The 18,096-nt window shown below is 46.4% G+C and overlaps 1 protein-coding gene across 1 annotated transcript in view; it reads left to right on the top strand.

The window, feature by feature from the left end:
* The window catches only part of CDH3 (cadherin 3), a 93,584-nt gene extending 77,007 nt beyond the window's left edge, over window positions 1-16,577 (top strand). The window contains exons 13-16 of the mRNA XM_033943224.1: window positions 855-1,079; window positions 1,251-1,384; window positions 14,109-14,252; window positions 15,558-16,577. Of these exons, the coding sequence (XP_033799115.1) occupies window positions 855-1,079; window positions 1,251-1,384; window positions 14,109-14,252; window positions 15,558-15,764 (710 nt within the window). The 3' untranslated portion in view covers window positions 15,765-16,577. The remainder of the gene's footprint in view (window positions 1-854; window positions 1,080-1,250; window positions 1,385-14,108; window positions 14,253-15,557) is intronic.
* Window positions 16,578-18,096: the final 1,519 nt, after the last annotated feature.

Here is an 18,096-nt window from a genome sequence, read left to right as displayed (position 1 = left end):
TTTCAATAGGAGATGTAGGCAGTATGCAAGTAATATACTACAGAGTTACATCTTATGGTTTATTATATGATTTAATATATTCCATCTTTCCTGAGGAGATGACAAAACAGTGAATAAACAAGAAATCTAAATCTGAGAGGACAGAATGCCAATTATCAAATGAAAGGAAATCAATTGAAAGGAATAGCAGTAATGTATTACTTTTTAAATACGAGTAACCACTGAGTAAGTTGCTTTCCAAAAGTAATATGAAAGTTTCTAGTTTAATTAGGAAAGGTAGTTGTCAGTCTAGGTAGGTTACTGTGATAAATTATACAATATATTTCACCCAACTATGGATGGATGGATTTTTCCCCAACTAATCTTGGGTAGAGATTACTAAACTGATCTAATTCAATAAGAGACTATTTCCTGGGATGCATGAAACTTGAAGAAAGCAGAGGATTTTTCAGTGTGGCTCTTGTGGTCTGTTTAATCGGGTTAAATACCACATGTTAGGATTTGAAAGCCTGGTACTGAGAATCTTTGAAGGGTGCAGGACAGTATTGCTTTCCCAGTATTGCTGGTCTTAGGAACAATTTAATTCTTTTTAAATGTCAAAACAGTTTTGATTCCTTTTTTTAATATATAAAACATGTCACAGCATTCTGTAAATGAGCCCAGTGCTTGCAGAATCTATACCTTATTCAACAAGGTGGCTCTGTGGCAGGATGAGTCCTGGCTGGTTTGAAGCTTTCTGTAATCCTAAAGGATACAGTGAGGCCTCTGTTAGGGTGTGACTACAGTCAAGAGCTCCTACATTTCAGGGTATCCTGGGCTGCATTTTCCTGATCTGACTGTCTCTCTCTCAACAGGAGATACTGTGGTGTTGAAGCTGCTCCAGAAATTGGAACAGGGAGATTATAACATCTATCTTCAGCTGTTTGACAACCAGAACAAAGACCAGCTGACTGTCCTCGGTGCTCGGGTGTGTAACTGTGAGGGACAAATAGTGACAGACACATGCCCTAACCGTCGCAGTGAGGACTTTATCCCATCGACCGTTCTAATCGTCTTGGGATCACTTCTGGCCCTGCTCAGTAAGTAATAGCAAGGATTGTTGCCACATGATCTAGAATTATAGCTGGAGAGAAGTTGCTAAACACTCTGGGACGTTGTCCTGAGGCTCAGAACCACTGGAGACAGCAGCAGGCTCCTAATATGTCCAGAGCTGGTGTTGCATGCTTATACGCCTCTCCTTCCTTCAACAGTTCTCCTGCTGCTTCTTCTGCTGCTCCTGAGGAGGCGGAGGAGAGTGGTTAAAGAACCCCTGCTGCTGCCAGAAGATGACACTCGGGACAACATTTTCTATTATGGGGAAGAAGGTGGTGGAGAAGAGGACCAGGTAGGAGTGACTGGTTGGAAGGGAAGTAGGATGATACAACCTTTCTAGGCCATCAGAGGGGCACTTTGTAATAAAGAAAAATATGCAAAATGGGGGCTGCTCATATACCATAAGAATTGCCATACTGGGACAGACCGAAGGATCATCAAGCCTAGTATCTGGTTTCTAACAGTGGCCAACCCAGGTCCCAAGTACCTATCAGAAACCCAAAGAGTAGCAACATTCCAGAGCCGAAACTGATGTCATAATGCCTCATCAGTGATGTCACAATGGCTTGATTGTCCTAGACTTGGCTCACATAATAACATAAGGGTTGCCATACTGGGACAGACTGAAGGTCCATCAAGCCCAGTATCCTGTTTCCAATAGTGGCCACCCCAGGTCCTAAGTACCTGTTAGAAACCCAAAGAGTAGCAACATTCCAGAGCTGAGCTTGTGATGTCACAATGCCTCATTCCTCAAATGCCTAAGAGCCAACCTCATCAGTGATGTCACAATGGCTTTATTATCCCATGCTTGGCTCCCATAAGAATGACCATACTGGAACAAACCGAAGGTCCAGGTCCAGTATCCTGTTTCCAGCAGTGGCCAACCCAGGTCCCAAGTAGAAAACAGATTTTATGCTGCTTATCAAACTCTTTTAAACCCTGTTAAGCTGATTTCACATCATGTCTCAGCAATGAATTCCAAAGTAGATTACACATTTGAATAAATATTTTCTCCGGTTTGTTTTAAATCTCCTACTTAGTGGCTTCATCACATGTCCCCTAGTCCTAGTATATTTGGAAAGAGTGAACAAGCGATTCACATCTACCCTTTCTACTCCACTCAGGATTTTATATAGAAACATAGAAGATGACGGCAGATAAGGGCCATAGCCCATCAGGTCTGCCCACTCTACTGACCCACCCCCAAGTCTACTATCCTAGGGATCCCACTCCTGGTGACGGGTTCCCTTGGCTTAACCCTCTGAGGGATCCCACATGGGCATCCCATTTGCTCTTAAATTCTTGCACGCTGTTTGCCTCGATCACCTGCACCGGGAGCTCGTTCCAAGGATCAACCACTCTCTCGGTGAAGAAATATTTCCTGGTGTCACCATGAAATTTCCCGCCCCTGAGTTTGAGTGGATGCCCTCTTGTGGCTGAGGGTCCTTTGAGAAAGAGAATCTCTTCTTCCATCTCGATACGGCTGGTAATATACTTAAACGTCTCGATCATGTCTTCTCTCTCCCTACGTTCCTCGAGTGAGTACAGCCGCAAATTTTTCAGCCTTTCCTTGTACGATAGATCCTTGAGCCCCGAGACCATCCTGGTGGCCATCCGTTGCACCGATTCTACTCTCAGCACATCTTTTCAGTAGTGTGGCCTCCAGAATTGCACACAGTATTCCAAATGAGGCCTCACTATGGTTCTGCATAATGGCATTATGACTTCAGGCTTCCGGCTGACGAAATTCCTGCGGATGCAACCTAACAACTGTCTTGCCTTAGAAGAAAGCCTTCTCCACATGTTCAGCAGTTTTCATATCTGCGCTGATGATCACTCCCAAGTCTCATTCTGTTAAAGTTCTAGCTAAGGTCTCGCCATTCAAGGTGTAAGTTCTGCACGGATTTCTGCTGCCGAGATGCATGATCTTGCATTTCTTAGCATTGAAGCCCAGCTGCCCGGTCGAGGACCAAAGCTCCAACAAATGTAAGTCCTGTGTCATACTATCGGGTGAATTGCCATCTCTCACTATATTGCATAGTTTGGCGTTGTCAGCGAATAACGTTACCTTACCTTGAAGCCCCTGAGTTAGGTCACCTATGAATATGTTGAAAAGGAGCGGGTCCAAGACTGAGCCCTGCGGTACTCCACTGGTCACCTCCGATGTTTTAGAGAGGGTACCGTTAACTATCACCCTCTGAAGTCTGCCACTCAGCCAGTCATTGATCCATGTAGTTAGTGTTTCTCCCAGCCCCATTGATTTCATCTTGTTCAACAGCCTGCGATGCGGGACACTATCGAAAGCTTTGCTGAAGTCTAGGTATACGATGTCCACAGATTCTCCCAAGTCTAACTGTTTTGTTACCCAGTCAAAGAAGCTGATGAGATTGGATTGGCAGGACCTACCCTTGGTGAATCCGTGTTGACTGGGATCCCGTAGATTCTCCTCATCCAAGATTGCGTCTAATTTACGTTTGATTAGTGTTTTCATGAGTTTGCATACTATTGATGCGAGACTCACCGGTCTGTAGTTTGCAGCCTCTGCCCTGCAACCCTTTTTGTGCAGTGGAACGACGTTAGCTGTTTTCCAGTCTATGGGGACTCTCCCCGAACTTAGGGAGAGATTGAAGAGTCCTGATAGCGGTTCTGCCAGGACATCACGCAGCTCACTGAGCACCCTGGGGTGTAGATTGTCTGGTCCCATGGCTTTGTTCACCTTGAGTCTTGTCAATTCGTAGTAGACGTCGCCAGGTGTGAACTCGAAATTCTGAAACGGGTCTTCCACGCTGGGCCTTGCCTGCAACTGCGGACCGTGCCCCGGTGCCTCGCAGGTGAAGACCGAGCAGAAGTATTCATTCAGTAGTTCTGCTTTATCAGAATCTGATTCTGTGCAGTTCCCATCTGGTTTTCTAAGGCGTACTATCCCGTCTGTGTTCTTTTTCTTATCACTAATATACCTGAAGAAGGCTTTGTCCCCTTTCTTCATGTTCTTTGCCAGAGTCTCTTCCACTCGAAGTTTGGCCTCCCTGACTGCCATTTTGACCGCTGCAGACCTTGCCCTATGTTCTAGTTTAGCTTCCCTAGTCTCCGTTCGTTTGTAGGAAATAAATGCTTTTTTCTTCTCCTTGACAAGGTGCGAGATTTCTGCGGAGTAATATTGGGGTTTGTTGTTTCTCCGCCGTTTGTGTACTGATTTAATGTAGAGGCTTGTCGCTTCATGTATGGTAGATTTCAGGGATGACCACATAGCTTCCACATCATCGGTCGTAGCTTGGTTCTGCAGTGTCCGGTGGACGAAATCTCCCATGCATTTGAAGTCAGTGCCTCGGAAGTTGAGTACTTTTGTTTTTGTGTTTGATCTAGGGAAACCTTTCCTGAGTTAGAACCACACCATGTTGTGGTCGCTGGAGGCTAGCGTATCTCCTACCGAGACCTTCGAGACGCTATCCCCGTTGGTGAGTACCAGGTCCAGGATCGCCTGGGCCCTAGTGGGTTCCTATTTCATGACTTTCTAATTTCCACAGAAGTCTTTTATGAGGTACTTTGTCAAATTTTGAAAATTCAAATAGTCAAACCTCGGTTTGCGAGTAACCCGGTTTGCAAGTTTTGCAAGACAAGCAAAACATTCTCGCAAAACTTGTCTCGCAAACAGAGTGTTGACTTGATTTGTGAGCACCCCCCCCCCCCCCTGTCTGGCACCGGCACGCAGCCCACATGATGTGCCAGTGCCACTAGAAGATCTTCCTGCCTCTGCCGGCCTTGAGCATGCATCTGCGCATGCTCAAGGCCTTCTAATTCTCCCTCTCGCCGAGATTCTCCTTTCATTCTTGACAATACATCTATTGAAATTGTATCATCTTTAAAAATCCTTGGCGTCACTATTGACAATAACCTTTCCTATCATGATCATATAAATAATACTGTTAAATCCTGTTTCTTTAGACTTCGCCTAATTCGATCAATTTCAAAATTCTTAGAACCAAAATCTCTAAATATCCTACTACACTCTTTAATCATTTCTAAACTTGACTACTGCAATTCTCTATTGTTAAACATTACACAAAAAGAAAAGAAACGCTTACAAATTATACAAAACACTGCCGTTAAGCTTATTTATAAAGGTAAAAAATCTGATCATGTCACTCCCTTTCTGATTAAATCTCATTGGCTCCCCATTAATCATCGGATTACTTATAAAATCTTATTATTAACATTCAAAACTCTTGACACTAATGAACCCCAATTTATAAATAAAGTACTTATTCCATATAGTACCTCACGTTCTTTACGATCAAACAACCATAAACTTTTAATGGTTCCCTCTTTAAAAGTTATTGGAACCCGCCGACAAGACATGTTTTCTGTATCAGCACCGCAACTTTGGAATTCATTACCGTTACAGTTAAGAGATGTAAATAACTTAAGTGATTTTAAAAAGAATTTAAAATGCTTTTTATTCAAGGATGCCTTTAACTTATAAATTACTTCTGAGCTCTCTCTCGTTCTCTTTCTTTTTCTTTTCCATGCTTTTTTCTTGAATCTTTTTTAAATTGATTCATTATTGTATAAATTTATTATTATTGTATAAATGTATTAGCTCATTATATACTTAATGTAAATTCTCCCTTTTTTTTCTTAAAATTGTATTTATTGTATAAATCGCTAGTTTTATAACATCTTATGTTATCTCCTATTTTAATATTATGTTTAGTTATATGTTACTTTTATTTATCCCAGGACAAGCAGGCAGCATATTCTTAACACATGGGTGACGTCACCGACGGAGCCCTCGGTACGGACCTTTTAACTAGAAGTTTCTAGTTGGCCGCACCGCGCGTGCGCGAGTGCCTTCCCGCCCGACGGAGGAGTGCGTGGTCCCCAGTTTCTTCGTTTCCGCGGAGCGAAGAAGACGCGTGTATTTTTTCAACGGCCGTTGAAATCACTTTTTGCCTTCCCGCTCGCGCTTTTGTTCTAAATTTTTCTTCCTCTACCTTCGGGTTTCCTTTTTATTTGAATTGCAAAAAAAAAAAAAAAAAAAAACTTTGATTTTTTCCTGTTTCTTTCGTTTTTGCCCCGGCGGGGCCTGTTGCCATTATACAGGCCTCGGACTTCGATTTTGCGGAGGCTATCTTCCCCTTCATGCCCCCGCAGGTCGGTTTTAAGAAGTGCCAGCGGTGTGCACGCCCGATCTCCGTATCTGACCCACACAATTGGTGTTTGCAGTGCCTGGGTCCGGAGCATCGGGCGGACTCCTGCACCCGCTGTGCCACTTTACAAAAACGTACTCTTAAAAACCGAAGAATCCAGCAAACCCTTCTCTTCGGCACCGAGTCGGCGATGGATTCCTCACCTTCAACGGCGGTACCGCAAAAATCGGCACCGTCAAGCTCGACACCGACCGATCCCGCATCGGCGCCACTGGCGCCAGGTAAGCCGGCTAAGAAGCCTTCCTCTTCCCTCGAGCGCCCTCCTGCTACGGTGACGACACCGTCCATACCGGCATCGCACCGGTCCCGTAAACGCTCCGCCCCGATATCGGTGAGTGCCTCGTCATCGGCCTCCTCATCGCCGGGGCGTGGAGCGGCATCCAAGGAACCGAAGAAAAAGAAAGCGGTTCCGATGCCACCCCTAGATGACCGTATCTCGGCCATTCTACAAACTCAGCTTCAGGAGCAGTTGAAGAAACAACTTGAACAACTGCTACCCTCTATCCTGGCACCGCTCCTTCCGGTACCAGACCGGCCCGAGCCCCGCACCGAGCCCCCGGTGTCCACTCCTTCGGTACCGGTAAACACCTCGATGCCGATCCTTTCGGCCCAACAACTCCATGATGATCCTGTGGTTCATTCTCAACCCACAGTGGATCCTCCTCGGCACCAGGCGGTACGGCACTCTTCTCGGGACCGAGAACGACGCCGATCGTCCTCTCCTGGTACCGTTTCGGTGCGCTCTGGTAAATCTTTGTCCAAGACTCGCCACACCGCACCCTCCACCCCGGTGTCCCGACATGCACCAGAGGTCAGGGATCCTGATTTATGGGAGGAGACTCCTCTCGGTACCGAGGAGGATCCCTCCTCATCTGATGAGGAACCATCGGCACCTGATGCCACCTCTAAACCTGAGCAATCCTCTTTTTCTAAATTTCTGAGGGAAATGTCTGCTGCTCTGTCCCTTCCCCTTGAATCTGACTCCAAAAAGTCCCAAGCCTTTTTAGAAGCCTTAGACTTTGAGCAACCTCCTAAAGAGTTCCTCAAGCTTCCCGTGCATGACATCCTACGGGAGACATTCTACAAAAACTTGGAAAATCCCCTCACGGTACCGGGAGCTCCCCGTAAATTGGACAACCTTTACCGTGTCATCCCTATTCCTGGATTCGACAAATCTCAATTGCCCCATGAGTCCCTTCTGGTGGAATCCACCTTAAAAAAGACTCAGGGCTCCAGTGTCTATGCCTCTACCCCTCCTGGCAGAGAAGGTAAGACCATGGACAAGTTTGGCAAGAGGCTTTACCAAAATGCCATGCTTGCCAACAGGGCAAACAACTATTCTTTCCATTTTTCCTTCTATCTCAAACACTTGGTCCAACAGCTGTCTGCCCTCCAGAAGTACCTACCTGAGCGCAAGGTCCCGCTATTCCAGCAGCACATCTCTGGCCTTCTCCAAATGCGCAAGTATATGGTCCGCTCGATATACGACTCCTTCGAGCTCACCTCTCGGGCCTCTGCCATGGCTGTAGCCATGCGTCGCTTGGCCTGGCTCAGAGTCTCCGACCTGGACATCAACCACCAGGACCGTCTGGCCAACGCCCCCTGTCTCGGGGATGAGCTTTTTGGAGAGTCACTGGATTCCACCACCCAGAAACTCTCTGCCCATGAGACCAGGTGGGACACCCTGATTAAGCCGAAAAAGAAGGCACCGCCTACCCGACCTTATCGGCCACAAACATCTTATCAACGGAGGTTCTCAGCCAGGCCACTCAATCCGCCTCCCCAGCAATCTAGGCGGCCCCGTCAACAGCAACATCACGCTCAGGCTCGATCTCAGGCCTCTCAACCCTCTAAGCCTCCTCAGCCTACTAAACAAACTCAGCCCTTTTGACTCTTCTCTCCAGGGCATAGCCAGTCATCCACCTTTGCTACCTCTTCCACAACCCATCGGAGGTCGTCTCACCATCTTCTCCAGCCGTTGGGAAATCATTACATCGGACCAGTGGGTCCTCAACATCATCCGCCACGGCTACTCTCTCAACTTCCAGACTCTACCTCCGGACAACCTTCCCGTAGAGTCTGCTTCAAACTCATCTCAAACCCCCCTCCTCCTGAGGGAGGTTCAATCCCTCCTCCTTCTCAATGCCATCGAAGAAGTACCTCCAGATCAAAGGGGGCAGGGATTCTACTCCCGCTACTTCCTGGTACCCAAAAAGACGGGAGACCTCCGTCCCATTCTCGATCTCAGGGACCTCAACAAGTGTCTGGTCAAGGAGAAATTCAGAATGCTCTCCCTTGCCACGCTCTACCCTCTTCTTTCTCAACACGACTGGCTATGTTCCCTGGACCTCAAAGAGGCCTACACTCACATCTCCATCAATCAAAATTCTCGCCGCTACCTGCGGTTCCAGGTTCTGCACCACCACTATCAGTACAAAGTGCTGCCGTTCGGCCTCGCTTCCTCACCCAGGGTCTTCACCAAGTGCCTTATAGTGGTAGCGGCCTTCCTCAGGTCTCACAACCTCCAGGTGTTCCCCTACTTGGACGATTGGTTGGTGAAAGCACCTACGTCTCAACTTGTGCTACAGGCTACTCATCACACCATCTCTCTCCTCCACCTCCTGGGGTTCGAGATCAACTACCCCAAGTCGCATCTGCTTCCCACCCAGCGACTTCAATTCATTGGAGCAGTTCTGGACACCACACTGATGAGGGCCTTTCTCCCCTCCGATCGCAAGCAGACCCTGCTCCATCTCTGCCGTCAGGTACTCATGCATCCCTCCATTCCTGCCCGACAGATGATGGTCCTCCTGGGTCACATGGCCTCGACGGTGCATGTCCTTCCTCTGGCACGTCTCCACCTTCGTACGCCTCAGTGGACTCTCGCCAACCAGTGGTCACAGACTACGGATCTTCTTTCTCATCCCATCTCTGTGACATCATCTCTTCAGCAATCTCTCCAATGGTGGTTGAACTCCTCAAATCTTTCCAGGGGTCTACTTTTCCATCTGCCCCCCCACTCTATGATCATCACCACAGATGCGTCCCCCTACGCGTGGGGAGCTCACCTGGGAGATCTACGCACCCAGGGACTTTGGACCCCACAGGAGCGTCGTCATCACATCAATTTCCTGGAACTCAGAGCCATGTTCTACGCCCTCAAGGCTTTTCAACATCTTCTCTGTCCTCAAGTCCTCCTCCTATGCACAGACAATCAAGTCGCCATGTACTACATAAACAAGCAAGGCGGCACCGGATCTCGCCCCCTTTGTCTGGAGGCTCTGCGCATCTGGACCTGGGCCACGGACCGCAATCTCTTTCTCAGGGCGGTCTATATCCAGGGCGAACAGAACTCTCTGGCCGACAATCTCAGCCGCATCCTTCAACCTCACGAGTGGACGTTGGACCCTCCGACTCTACTCTCCATCTTTGCTCGATGGGGCACTCCGCAGGTGGACCTCTTTGCAGCCCCTCACAACCATCAGCTGCCCCAATTCTGCTCCAGACTCTTCTCTCCGCACCGTCTGGCTCCGGATGCATTCCTGCTCGACTGGAGGGATCGATTCCTCTATGCCTTCCCTCCACTTCCTTTGATGTTGCGGACCTTGTCCAAACTCCGCAAGGACAATGCCACCATGATCCTCATCGCCCCTCGGTGGCCTCGTCAACACTGGTTCTCCCTCCTGCTTCAACTCAGCTCCCGGGAGCCCATTCCTCTTCCTGTGTTTCCTACTCTACTTACACAGCAGAATCAGTCTCTACTGCATCCCAATCTGTCTTCCCTCCACCTGACAGCTTGGTTTCTCTCGGGCTGACCTCTCCGGAGAATCTATCTCAACCGGTCCGCCTCATTTTGGACGCCTCCAGGAAACCGGCCACTCTCCAATGTTACCATCAGAAGTGGACCAGATTCTCCTCGTGGTGTCTCCGGCATCATCAAGAACCCACCTCTTTGGCGGTGGAAACTGTCTTGGAATATTTGCTCTCGCTGTCCAACGCTGGCCTCAAAACCACCTCCATCAGAGTCCACCTCAGTGCCATCACTGCGTTTCACGAGCCTATTCTCGGAAAACCCCTCACGGCTCATCCTCTGGTTTCCAGATTTATGAGAGGGCTCTTCAATATCAAACCGCCTCTCAAGCCTCCTCCTGTCGTCTGGGACCTGAATGTGGTTCTCTCTGCTCTCATGAAACCTCCGTTTGAGCCTCTTGCCACAGCTTCATTCAGGCTTCTTACCTGGAAGGTGCTTTTCCTAATTGCCATCACCTCTGCCAGGAGGGTTAGCGAACTGCATGCACTGGTTGCCGACCCACCGTTCACTGTTTTTCACCATGACAAGGTTGTTCTGCGTACCCACCCTAAATTCCTTCCCAAGGTGGTCTCAGCTTTTCACCTCAACCAGTCCATTGTGCTGCCTGTCTTCTTCCCTAAACCTCACTCGCATCCTGGAGAACAGGCGTTGCACACGCTGGATTGTAAGCGTGCCCTCGCTTACTACCTTGATCGTACCAGAGCTCACCGAACATCCCCTCAGCTCTTTTTGTCTTTCGATCCCAACCGTTTGGGCCGTCCTGTCTCCAAACGGACACTTTCAAATTGGCTTGCTGCCTGTATTGCCTTCTGTTATGCTCGGGCCGGTCTCTCACTGGAAGGAGCTGTCACGGCCCACAGAGTCCGAGCTATGGCTGCTTCTGTGGCTTTCCTCCGCTCCACGCCCATCGAGGAAATCTGCAAGGCGGCCACTTGGTCCTCAGTTCACACGTTCACTACTCACTACTGTCTGGATGCGTTCTCCAGACGGGATGGACACTTCGGCCAATCTGTGTTACAGAATTTATTTTCCTAATGGCCAACCATCCCTCCTCCCTCTTTGTTAGCTTGGAGGTCACCCATGTGTTAAGAATATGCTGCCTGCTTGTCCTGGGATAAAGCACAGTTACTTACCGTAACAGGTGTTATCCAGGGACAGCAGGCAGATATTCTTAAGTCCCACCCACCTCCCCGGGTTGGCTTCTTAGCTGGCTTATCCTAACTGGGGACCACGCACTCCTCCGTCGGGCGGGAAGGCACTCGCGCACGCGCGGTGCGGCCAACTAGAAACTTCTAGTTAAAAGGTCCGTACCGAGGGCTCCGTCGGTGACGTCACCCATGTGTTAAGAATATCTGCCTGCTGTCCCTGGATAACACCTGTTACGGTAAGTAACTGTGCTATATTGTAATTCGCTTAGAAACAATTTTAATTAAGCGATTAATCAAATATAAATAAAACTTGAATGCTTCTGGAACGAATTATGCTCGTAAACCAAGGTACCACTGTACGTGATATTGAATGACTCTCTCCTTGGTGTGAGATAAGATTTCCCTTGACTAAATTCATGTTGGCTTTCTCTCATTAATCCATGCTTATGTATGTCATTTTGTTCTTTATAATAATCTCTACCATTTTGCCCAGCACAAACATTGGACTCGAGTCTAAAATTTCCAAGATCACTCTAGAATCCTTTTTAAAAATCAGTGTCACATTGGCCACCCTCTAGTCTTCTGGTACTATGCTGGATTTTATAGAAAAATTATAAATGACTAACAATAGCTCTGCAAATTCATTTTTCAGTTCAATCAATACTCTGGGATGTATACCATCCAGTCCAGGTGATTTGCTACTGTTCAATTTGTCTAATTGACCCATTACATCTTCCAGTGTTACATAGAATTGAAACATCCAGTAATGGTTTAGAAAAGAATATTGCCGATGTAGAACCTTCTCTAAAATGCAGGAATGTATGTACAAGTGTGCTGGGAATGGCCATCTTACATACAGTATGTCAATATTTAAAACATCAGAGGTAACTTGGTGTTTTTGTGTGTCTTGTGTCCATACTTAACCCTTATAGAAGGGTAATTCAGCATAAAGGTTCATGTGCTGACACTTGGGATGTCTATCCATCATACTGAGAAACTACGCAGCCTTAGAAAACAGGGCAGGCAGTCTGCAGAGTCCAAAATGGTGGTCAAAACAGCAGCTCAGCCAAAATATAGAAGAAGCCAAGGATAATTTTTTGTGCAGACATAACACACACAGGCCATGTTTTGCCCACGCTAAGGCGTCCTTTTATCAAGGCGCGGTAGGGGGTTTAACGCGCGGAATACTGCGTATTAGACCGCCTGCCGCGCTAGTCGCTAACGCCTCCATTGACCAGGCATTTTTTTGCTTGCCGCAGGGGTTAGCATGTGATGAAATGTCAGACGCGCTAACCCCGCTAGGCGGCTTGATAAAAGGACCCTTAAGGGCTGCATCAGGGGTAACGGAACATATTAAAATCATAATAAAAAAAACATCATTTAAATCAAACATATAAAAAATCATAATCAAAAATGCAAATCAAAATTTTAAATACAAATACATAATATATGGGGACTACATAATTTGTAAACTAGGCACATAATGCCACTTATTCCAAAACAGAGGAACAAGCGTCCAGTCATAGTAAAAGGTCAGCTGTCATTCTGAAGTAGATAAAGAGTTTCACCAACTGTATGAATGGAAAAGTCCTCCTTAGCTGCATAAGCTCAAAAGAAGGCAGCAACCAGCAGCGTAAGGGCTTGACTACAGATGATTAGCAGAGGTCAGAACAGTAAAAACTAAACCTTAGTTAATGAATAAGACCTTAAGATGCCTCTAGATGTCAGAGGGCAAAAAAAGGATCTATGGGAACCTGAAAATATGGTGAAAAATAGCAACAAAAAACCAGGCTGAAAAACAAAAACTATATCTTGCTCTGGGGAGTCAGAATGCCTAAAGTTCAGCTAAAGGAAATGGCACAGGAACATTGAAAACCAGATATTTAAAACGGCAATAAAAAAATAACATCACCTAATTTGCATATAAGACCTCTTTAAAATCTCAAAAGCCAAAAATAAGCCATTTCAGTAGAGCCAAAAAGCTAGTGCTGGATGTGTACAAGTGGAGCCCTAGCAATAAATGCAAAGGCAAAGAGATTCAAATGGCAGGGAATAAACTCAAGAAAGAGTGCCCTCATTGTACCTCAGTAGTCCATAAAGAATCCTAGCAAATCTGATCAACTCATTGAGCTCATCGGAAGATGATGTTCCAAACTGAAAAAGAAATCTCTTCCATCAAATTCTTTTTGGCTTGGATTATGATGCGTTTGTCAAATGTCAATGACTCCCAGGTTGACTCCATTTGGGGATAAGATGTCTTTTGCCTGAACCATAGTAACTGGGGGGGGGTCTGTATTTAGATGTTTCAGTTGCCCATTTCAGTTTCAGTTGCCATAGTTTATTCATCACTGGTGATAGCTTGGTATTGAGGTTGGTTGAATTAATAGAAGGATATCAGGGAAGATCTGCCTCTGGAAGTTCTCCTCTGGAATGAAGGGAAAATATGCTTGTTCCTTGATTCTCATAACAAATGTTGGTAGGGCCTTTTTGGGATTCCAGCTTGGCTGAAAGCAGCCTTTGAACTCTGGCATCATTGCAACAACCTGGGGTTTTATTCATCACCAGTCACTGCAGTGATGATTCTTAGCTATGGGCTACAAATAAGACTACGTATTTTCTTATGAAGCTCATGTGGCCACTAGATGTCGCTATTGTTCTGTGGCTGAGACGCCCCACCCCTGGAACTGTAAAGGTCACCTCAGTATCTTCAACCATAGAACTGAATTAGGTCTTTTGCAAGGCAAAAAGTCACTTCATGACAAAAGAGTTTTTCAGATCCACAGGAGAGCGTATTCCATAAGAAGTCCCAAGAACCATAAGTAAAATGTCTGGTTGATCTTTTGTCCTCAGGATTATGATCTGAGCCAGCTGCACAGAGGCCTGGATGCGCGGCCTGAAGTTACCCGGAATGATGTTATCCCCACCCTGATGCCTCTTCCGCAGTATCGTCCTCGGCCAGCCAATCCCGACGAGATTGGTGACTTCATTGATGAGGTGTGTGAGGGGCCGTGAAATGCTTCCCAAATATGGCTGACTTCTGTTCAGTGCTGGTGTAGTGAGGATGCGGGAAGGGGGGGGGGGGGTGAAATGTCCAACTAGGCCTTGAATTCCACTGTTTTTGTCTGTCATAGCTAGAATATTCTGATGCAGCACAGCCAGATTAACCCTTTGCTCTCCCCCGCCTTTGGGATCAAGCCTGCAATGGCATAAAGCCCTTCACTTAATGTCGGTGCTGGTCTTGGAGTGGGTTCGTGAAACACACTGCTATTGTGGTCACAGTCGTGAGGCCAAAGCAGTTATCCATGTTAGACCCTCCAAAATCAGTCAGACAGGGACTGAAATGCTGATGAGAGCAGAGAGGTCTTTTAGTGCACTGCTGTAATTGGAGACCTTTCGAGGCACGTGGTCTTGGTTTCCTGTTAACTCTTTACTGCTTTTTGGGGGCATGGCTTTTGACCATCTCAAGCATTTTCTTCTATGTTTGAATCTTAAGGCAGAGTCTAGTGTGGGAAATTTTAACCAGTTCATTCCCAGAACTCAGCAGTTTAGTGCAGTGGGACAAGTTAACACAAAGCCTAGTTTTGCCTTTAAACTAGAGAGATGAACAAGATGTTTGAGAGAAGGTGTGTGTGTGTGCAGTGGTGTAGTAAGAGGGGGGTGCCGGCACCTTTCTGCCCCTCCTCTGCCCAGTAACTCTTTTTAAATCTTCCCCAGCAGCAGCAACTTCCCCAGCCTGCTGCTTGTGCTGGCCTGGCTCATCTCTGAAATCACTTCCTGGTCACGGGGCCAGGAAGTGACATCAGAGGGAGAGCTAGCAAAAGCAGCAGGCCAGAGCAGCTTCTCATGCTGGCAAAGATTTAGAGGGGGGGGGTGTCTCCTACCCTCACTATGCCACTGGGGGGGGGGGTGAAGATTGGTTGGCTTTATCAAAAGCCCCCCTCCCTGATCATGATAGAAACCCACTGTCGGATTGTGTTACTGTCTCTTGACCTTAGCAGATTCCTCACTGATTCTTCAGCCTGATGTAAGTTGCCTCTAGCTCAGGGGTGGGCAACGAGGGTCGCAATCCAGTTGGGTTTTTAAGATTTTCCCCAATGAATATGCACGAGATCATTTGCATACAATGGGGGCAGTGCATACAGATTCATCTCATGCATATTCATTGGGGACTGGATTGCAGCCCTCGTTGCCCACCCCTGCTCGTGTGAATCTTCCAAGATCAATCCCACACCGTTCCTGACCCAGTTTGCAATTATAGCTTTTAAATTTTGGAGACTTAAAACCTTTTCTTTCCTTCAGAACCTCAAGGCAGCAGACAATGACCCCACAGCCCCACCGTACGATTCCCTGCTGGTGTTTGACTATGAGGGGAGCGCCTCTGAGGCCGCATCGCTCAGCTCTCTGAATTCCTCCGGCTCAGATGGAGACCAGGATTATGACTGTCTGAATGACTGGGGCCCCCGCTTCAAGAAACTGGCAGACATGTACGGTGGGGAAGAGGATTAGGAAACTTGCCCCCACTGAATTGCTGAACTCCATTCATTCTGCAGGGCATGAAAGTGGCGATTGCTCTGAATTTGTACTACGGAGTATTAATATTCAATTAATCTGACATGAAATTACTTTGTTCCTGGCATGCAGGCTCCAGCCCTGGCTCTAGCTACACCCCACCACCCAAGGCCTTTAATTCATTCCACTTTAAAGGATTTCCTGATTCCTCACGTTGGAATATTTGGAGGCTGTGAAGCTGATAAGGATGGTTGTTTTCTTATACACGGAGTTTGCAATCACATATGGGGCTTCCCTGGTCTGAAAGATCCCAAGTCTGCTTTAGTTATGCTCATACGACCCTCAGTTTGCTAATTTTACTTTTATTCTGTTGGTGAACAATGCAGAAAAGGGTCAAAGCACTTGGACATGGTGGTGATTGCAGGGGGGTCTCCCAAACCTCTGTCCTTTCAAAGTCTGGATATTTGGAGAGGGGTGGAGGGAGTACAGGGCAGGGCCTCACTTCTAGTGTGCCTGCTTTGAACCAAAATGTTTCTGGCTGTCTCCATCCAGTAGTAGCAAAGGGTTTTTTCTGAAATGTAGAAACAGATTTGTATACTACAAACTGAAAAGGTTTGCAAGGAAGACTTTTGCTGTAGGAGCCCAGGAACCGTCCTTGGAAATCTACTGATTACCTCTTAACATAACTACTGAAAGGCTGTCTTACCAAAAATGTGCTTAACTACTGCATTTTATATATTTTCCTAAATATTTGATTTTTAGAATATAATATCAGTTTTGTACGTATTAAACTTTTTTTTGTTAAATCTGGTGGTAGGTGTCTGTCAAAGCTTCACTGGAGATCTTTGAGCAATGGAGCATACACCCAGCGAGCGGGGGTGGGTGGGTGGGAGAGAATGTGGTCACCACTTGGCCTTATGTGTAACTGTGGTAGGGTGGGAAGGGGCATGACTCAACATTGACATCTTGGCTTCACTGGATCCATGCTGAGGGTGGGGGGCTGCGGCAGCATTTGGCCCCTGGCTGCCTCATATACTGGAGCAGTTTTGCTGTTTTTTGTCTGTAGCAGTGATAAGTAGGGTTGTCATCTTTGTTGACAAAAACCCGTTCATGGTCCCATATAACTGCGGAAAGGGATTGAGACTCGACTGCCACCGTTTTGTAGTTTCACAACCACTCAAAGCGTTTTACATACAGGTACTTCAAGCATTTTCCCTCTGTCCCAGTGGGCTCACAATCTAGTGTACCTGGGGCAATGGGGAGGGGGGGTAATTGACTTGCCCAGGATCACTGTAGCTCTAACCACTAGCCCACACTCTCCTCAGGAGGAAAACACAATGCTTAACCCCAGTGGCATACCTAGCATATGTGACACCCGGGGTCCATCATTTTTTTGACACCCCCCCCCATCTATATGAAAAATATGATTTTTACTAACAATCTACATATTGCACAACAAGTGTACCTAGGAAAAGGCAGCATCTTAAACACTGCAGTGAGTACTAGAACACCAACACATACATTATAAAACTAAACAAACCCTATCCTGCACAGTCAATTGATCCAGTACAGTCGATGCTATCAGAAAGCCATGTCCCTTTCATACATACAGACAGATACACCCTCGCTCAATATGGAATAATCACAAACTAAAAATAGAAATATGTAGACAAAAGTTAAACTGAACTGTCAAGAAACCAGACTCTGCATACAATGCAACATCACAACACCACAAAAACAGTAATACATGTCCTCTAATACTGTGCAAAATATAAAGACAGTAGATGTAAATTTGAAAAAACTGATACATAACAATCACCACTTTACAAATTAACAAATAAAAATAAAACAAATGAGAAATAAGAAAATACCATTTTATTGGACTAATCCCTGTAAACTCAGTCCCCATCCCCACAAACCACCTGATTCCATCCACACAAGCCTTGAATTGTTTTATATTGAACTTATTATATTAAAGTATAAAAAAACAATATTCTGTACAATTGTCAATTTATAAATTAGCGTCTTCTCCCCACTCTCTCTTCCCCATTTCCCTTCAGCATCCTCAGCCCACTCTCTCTCCACTTTCCTTCAGCACACAGCAAAACAAGCAAGTAATTGTCTATTTTTCTATGGTTGTTACTGAGGTGACATTGCATAAAGTCATCTGCCTTGACCTCTTTGAAAGCCCGTGGAATATAAATGATAATTAACATTTTCTCCGCGTACATGTTGTGTTTTTAAAATTTTATTGTTGGTAGATCATTTTGACTTGGCCATGAAGGTAAGGGGGAGGGAGGGAGGGGAGCTGCTGAAAGACATCTAGTAA

This window comes from Geotrypetes seraphini, chromosome 4 (genome assembly GCF_902459505.1).
Source record: "Geotrypetes seraphini chromosome 4, aGeoSer1.1, whole genome shotgun sequence".
Taxonomy (NCBI): domain Eukaryota; kingdom Metazoa; phylum Chordata; class Amphibia; order Gymnophiona; family Dermophiidae; genus Geotrypetes; species Geotrypetes seraphini.
This window is presented reverse-complemented; position numbering and strand designations above follow the sequence as displayed.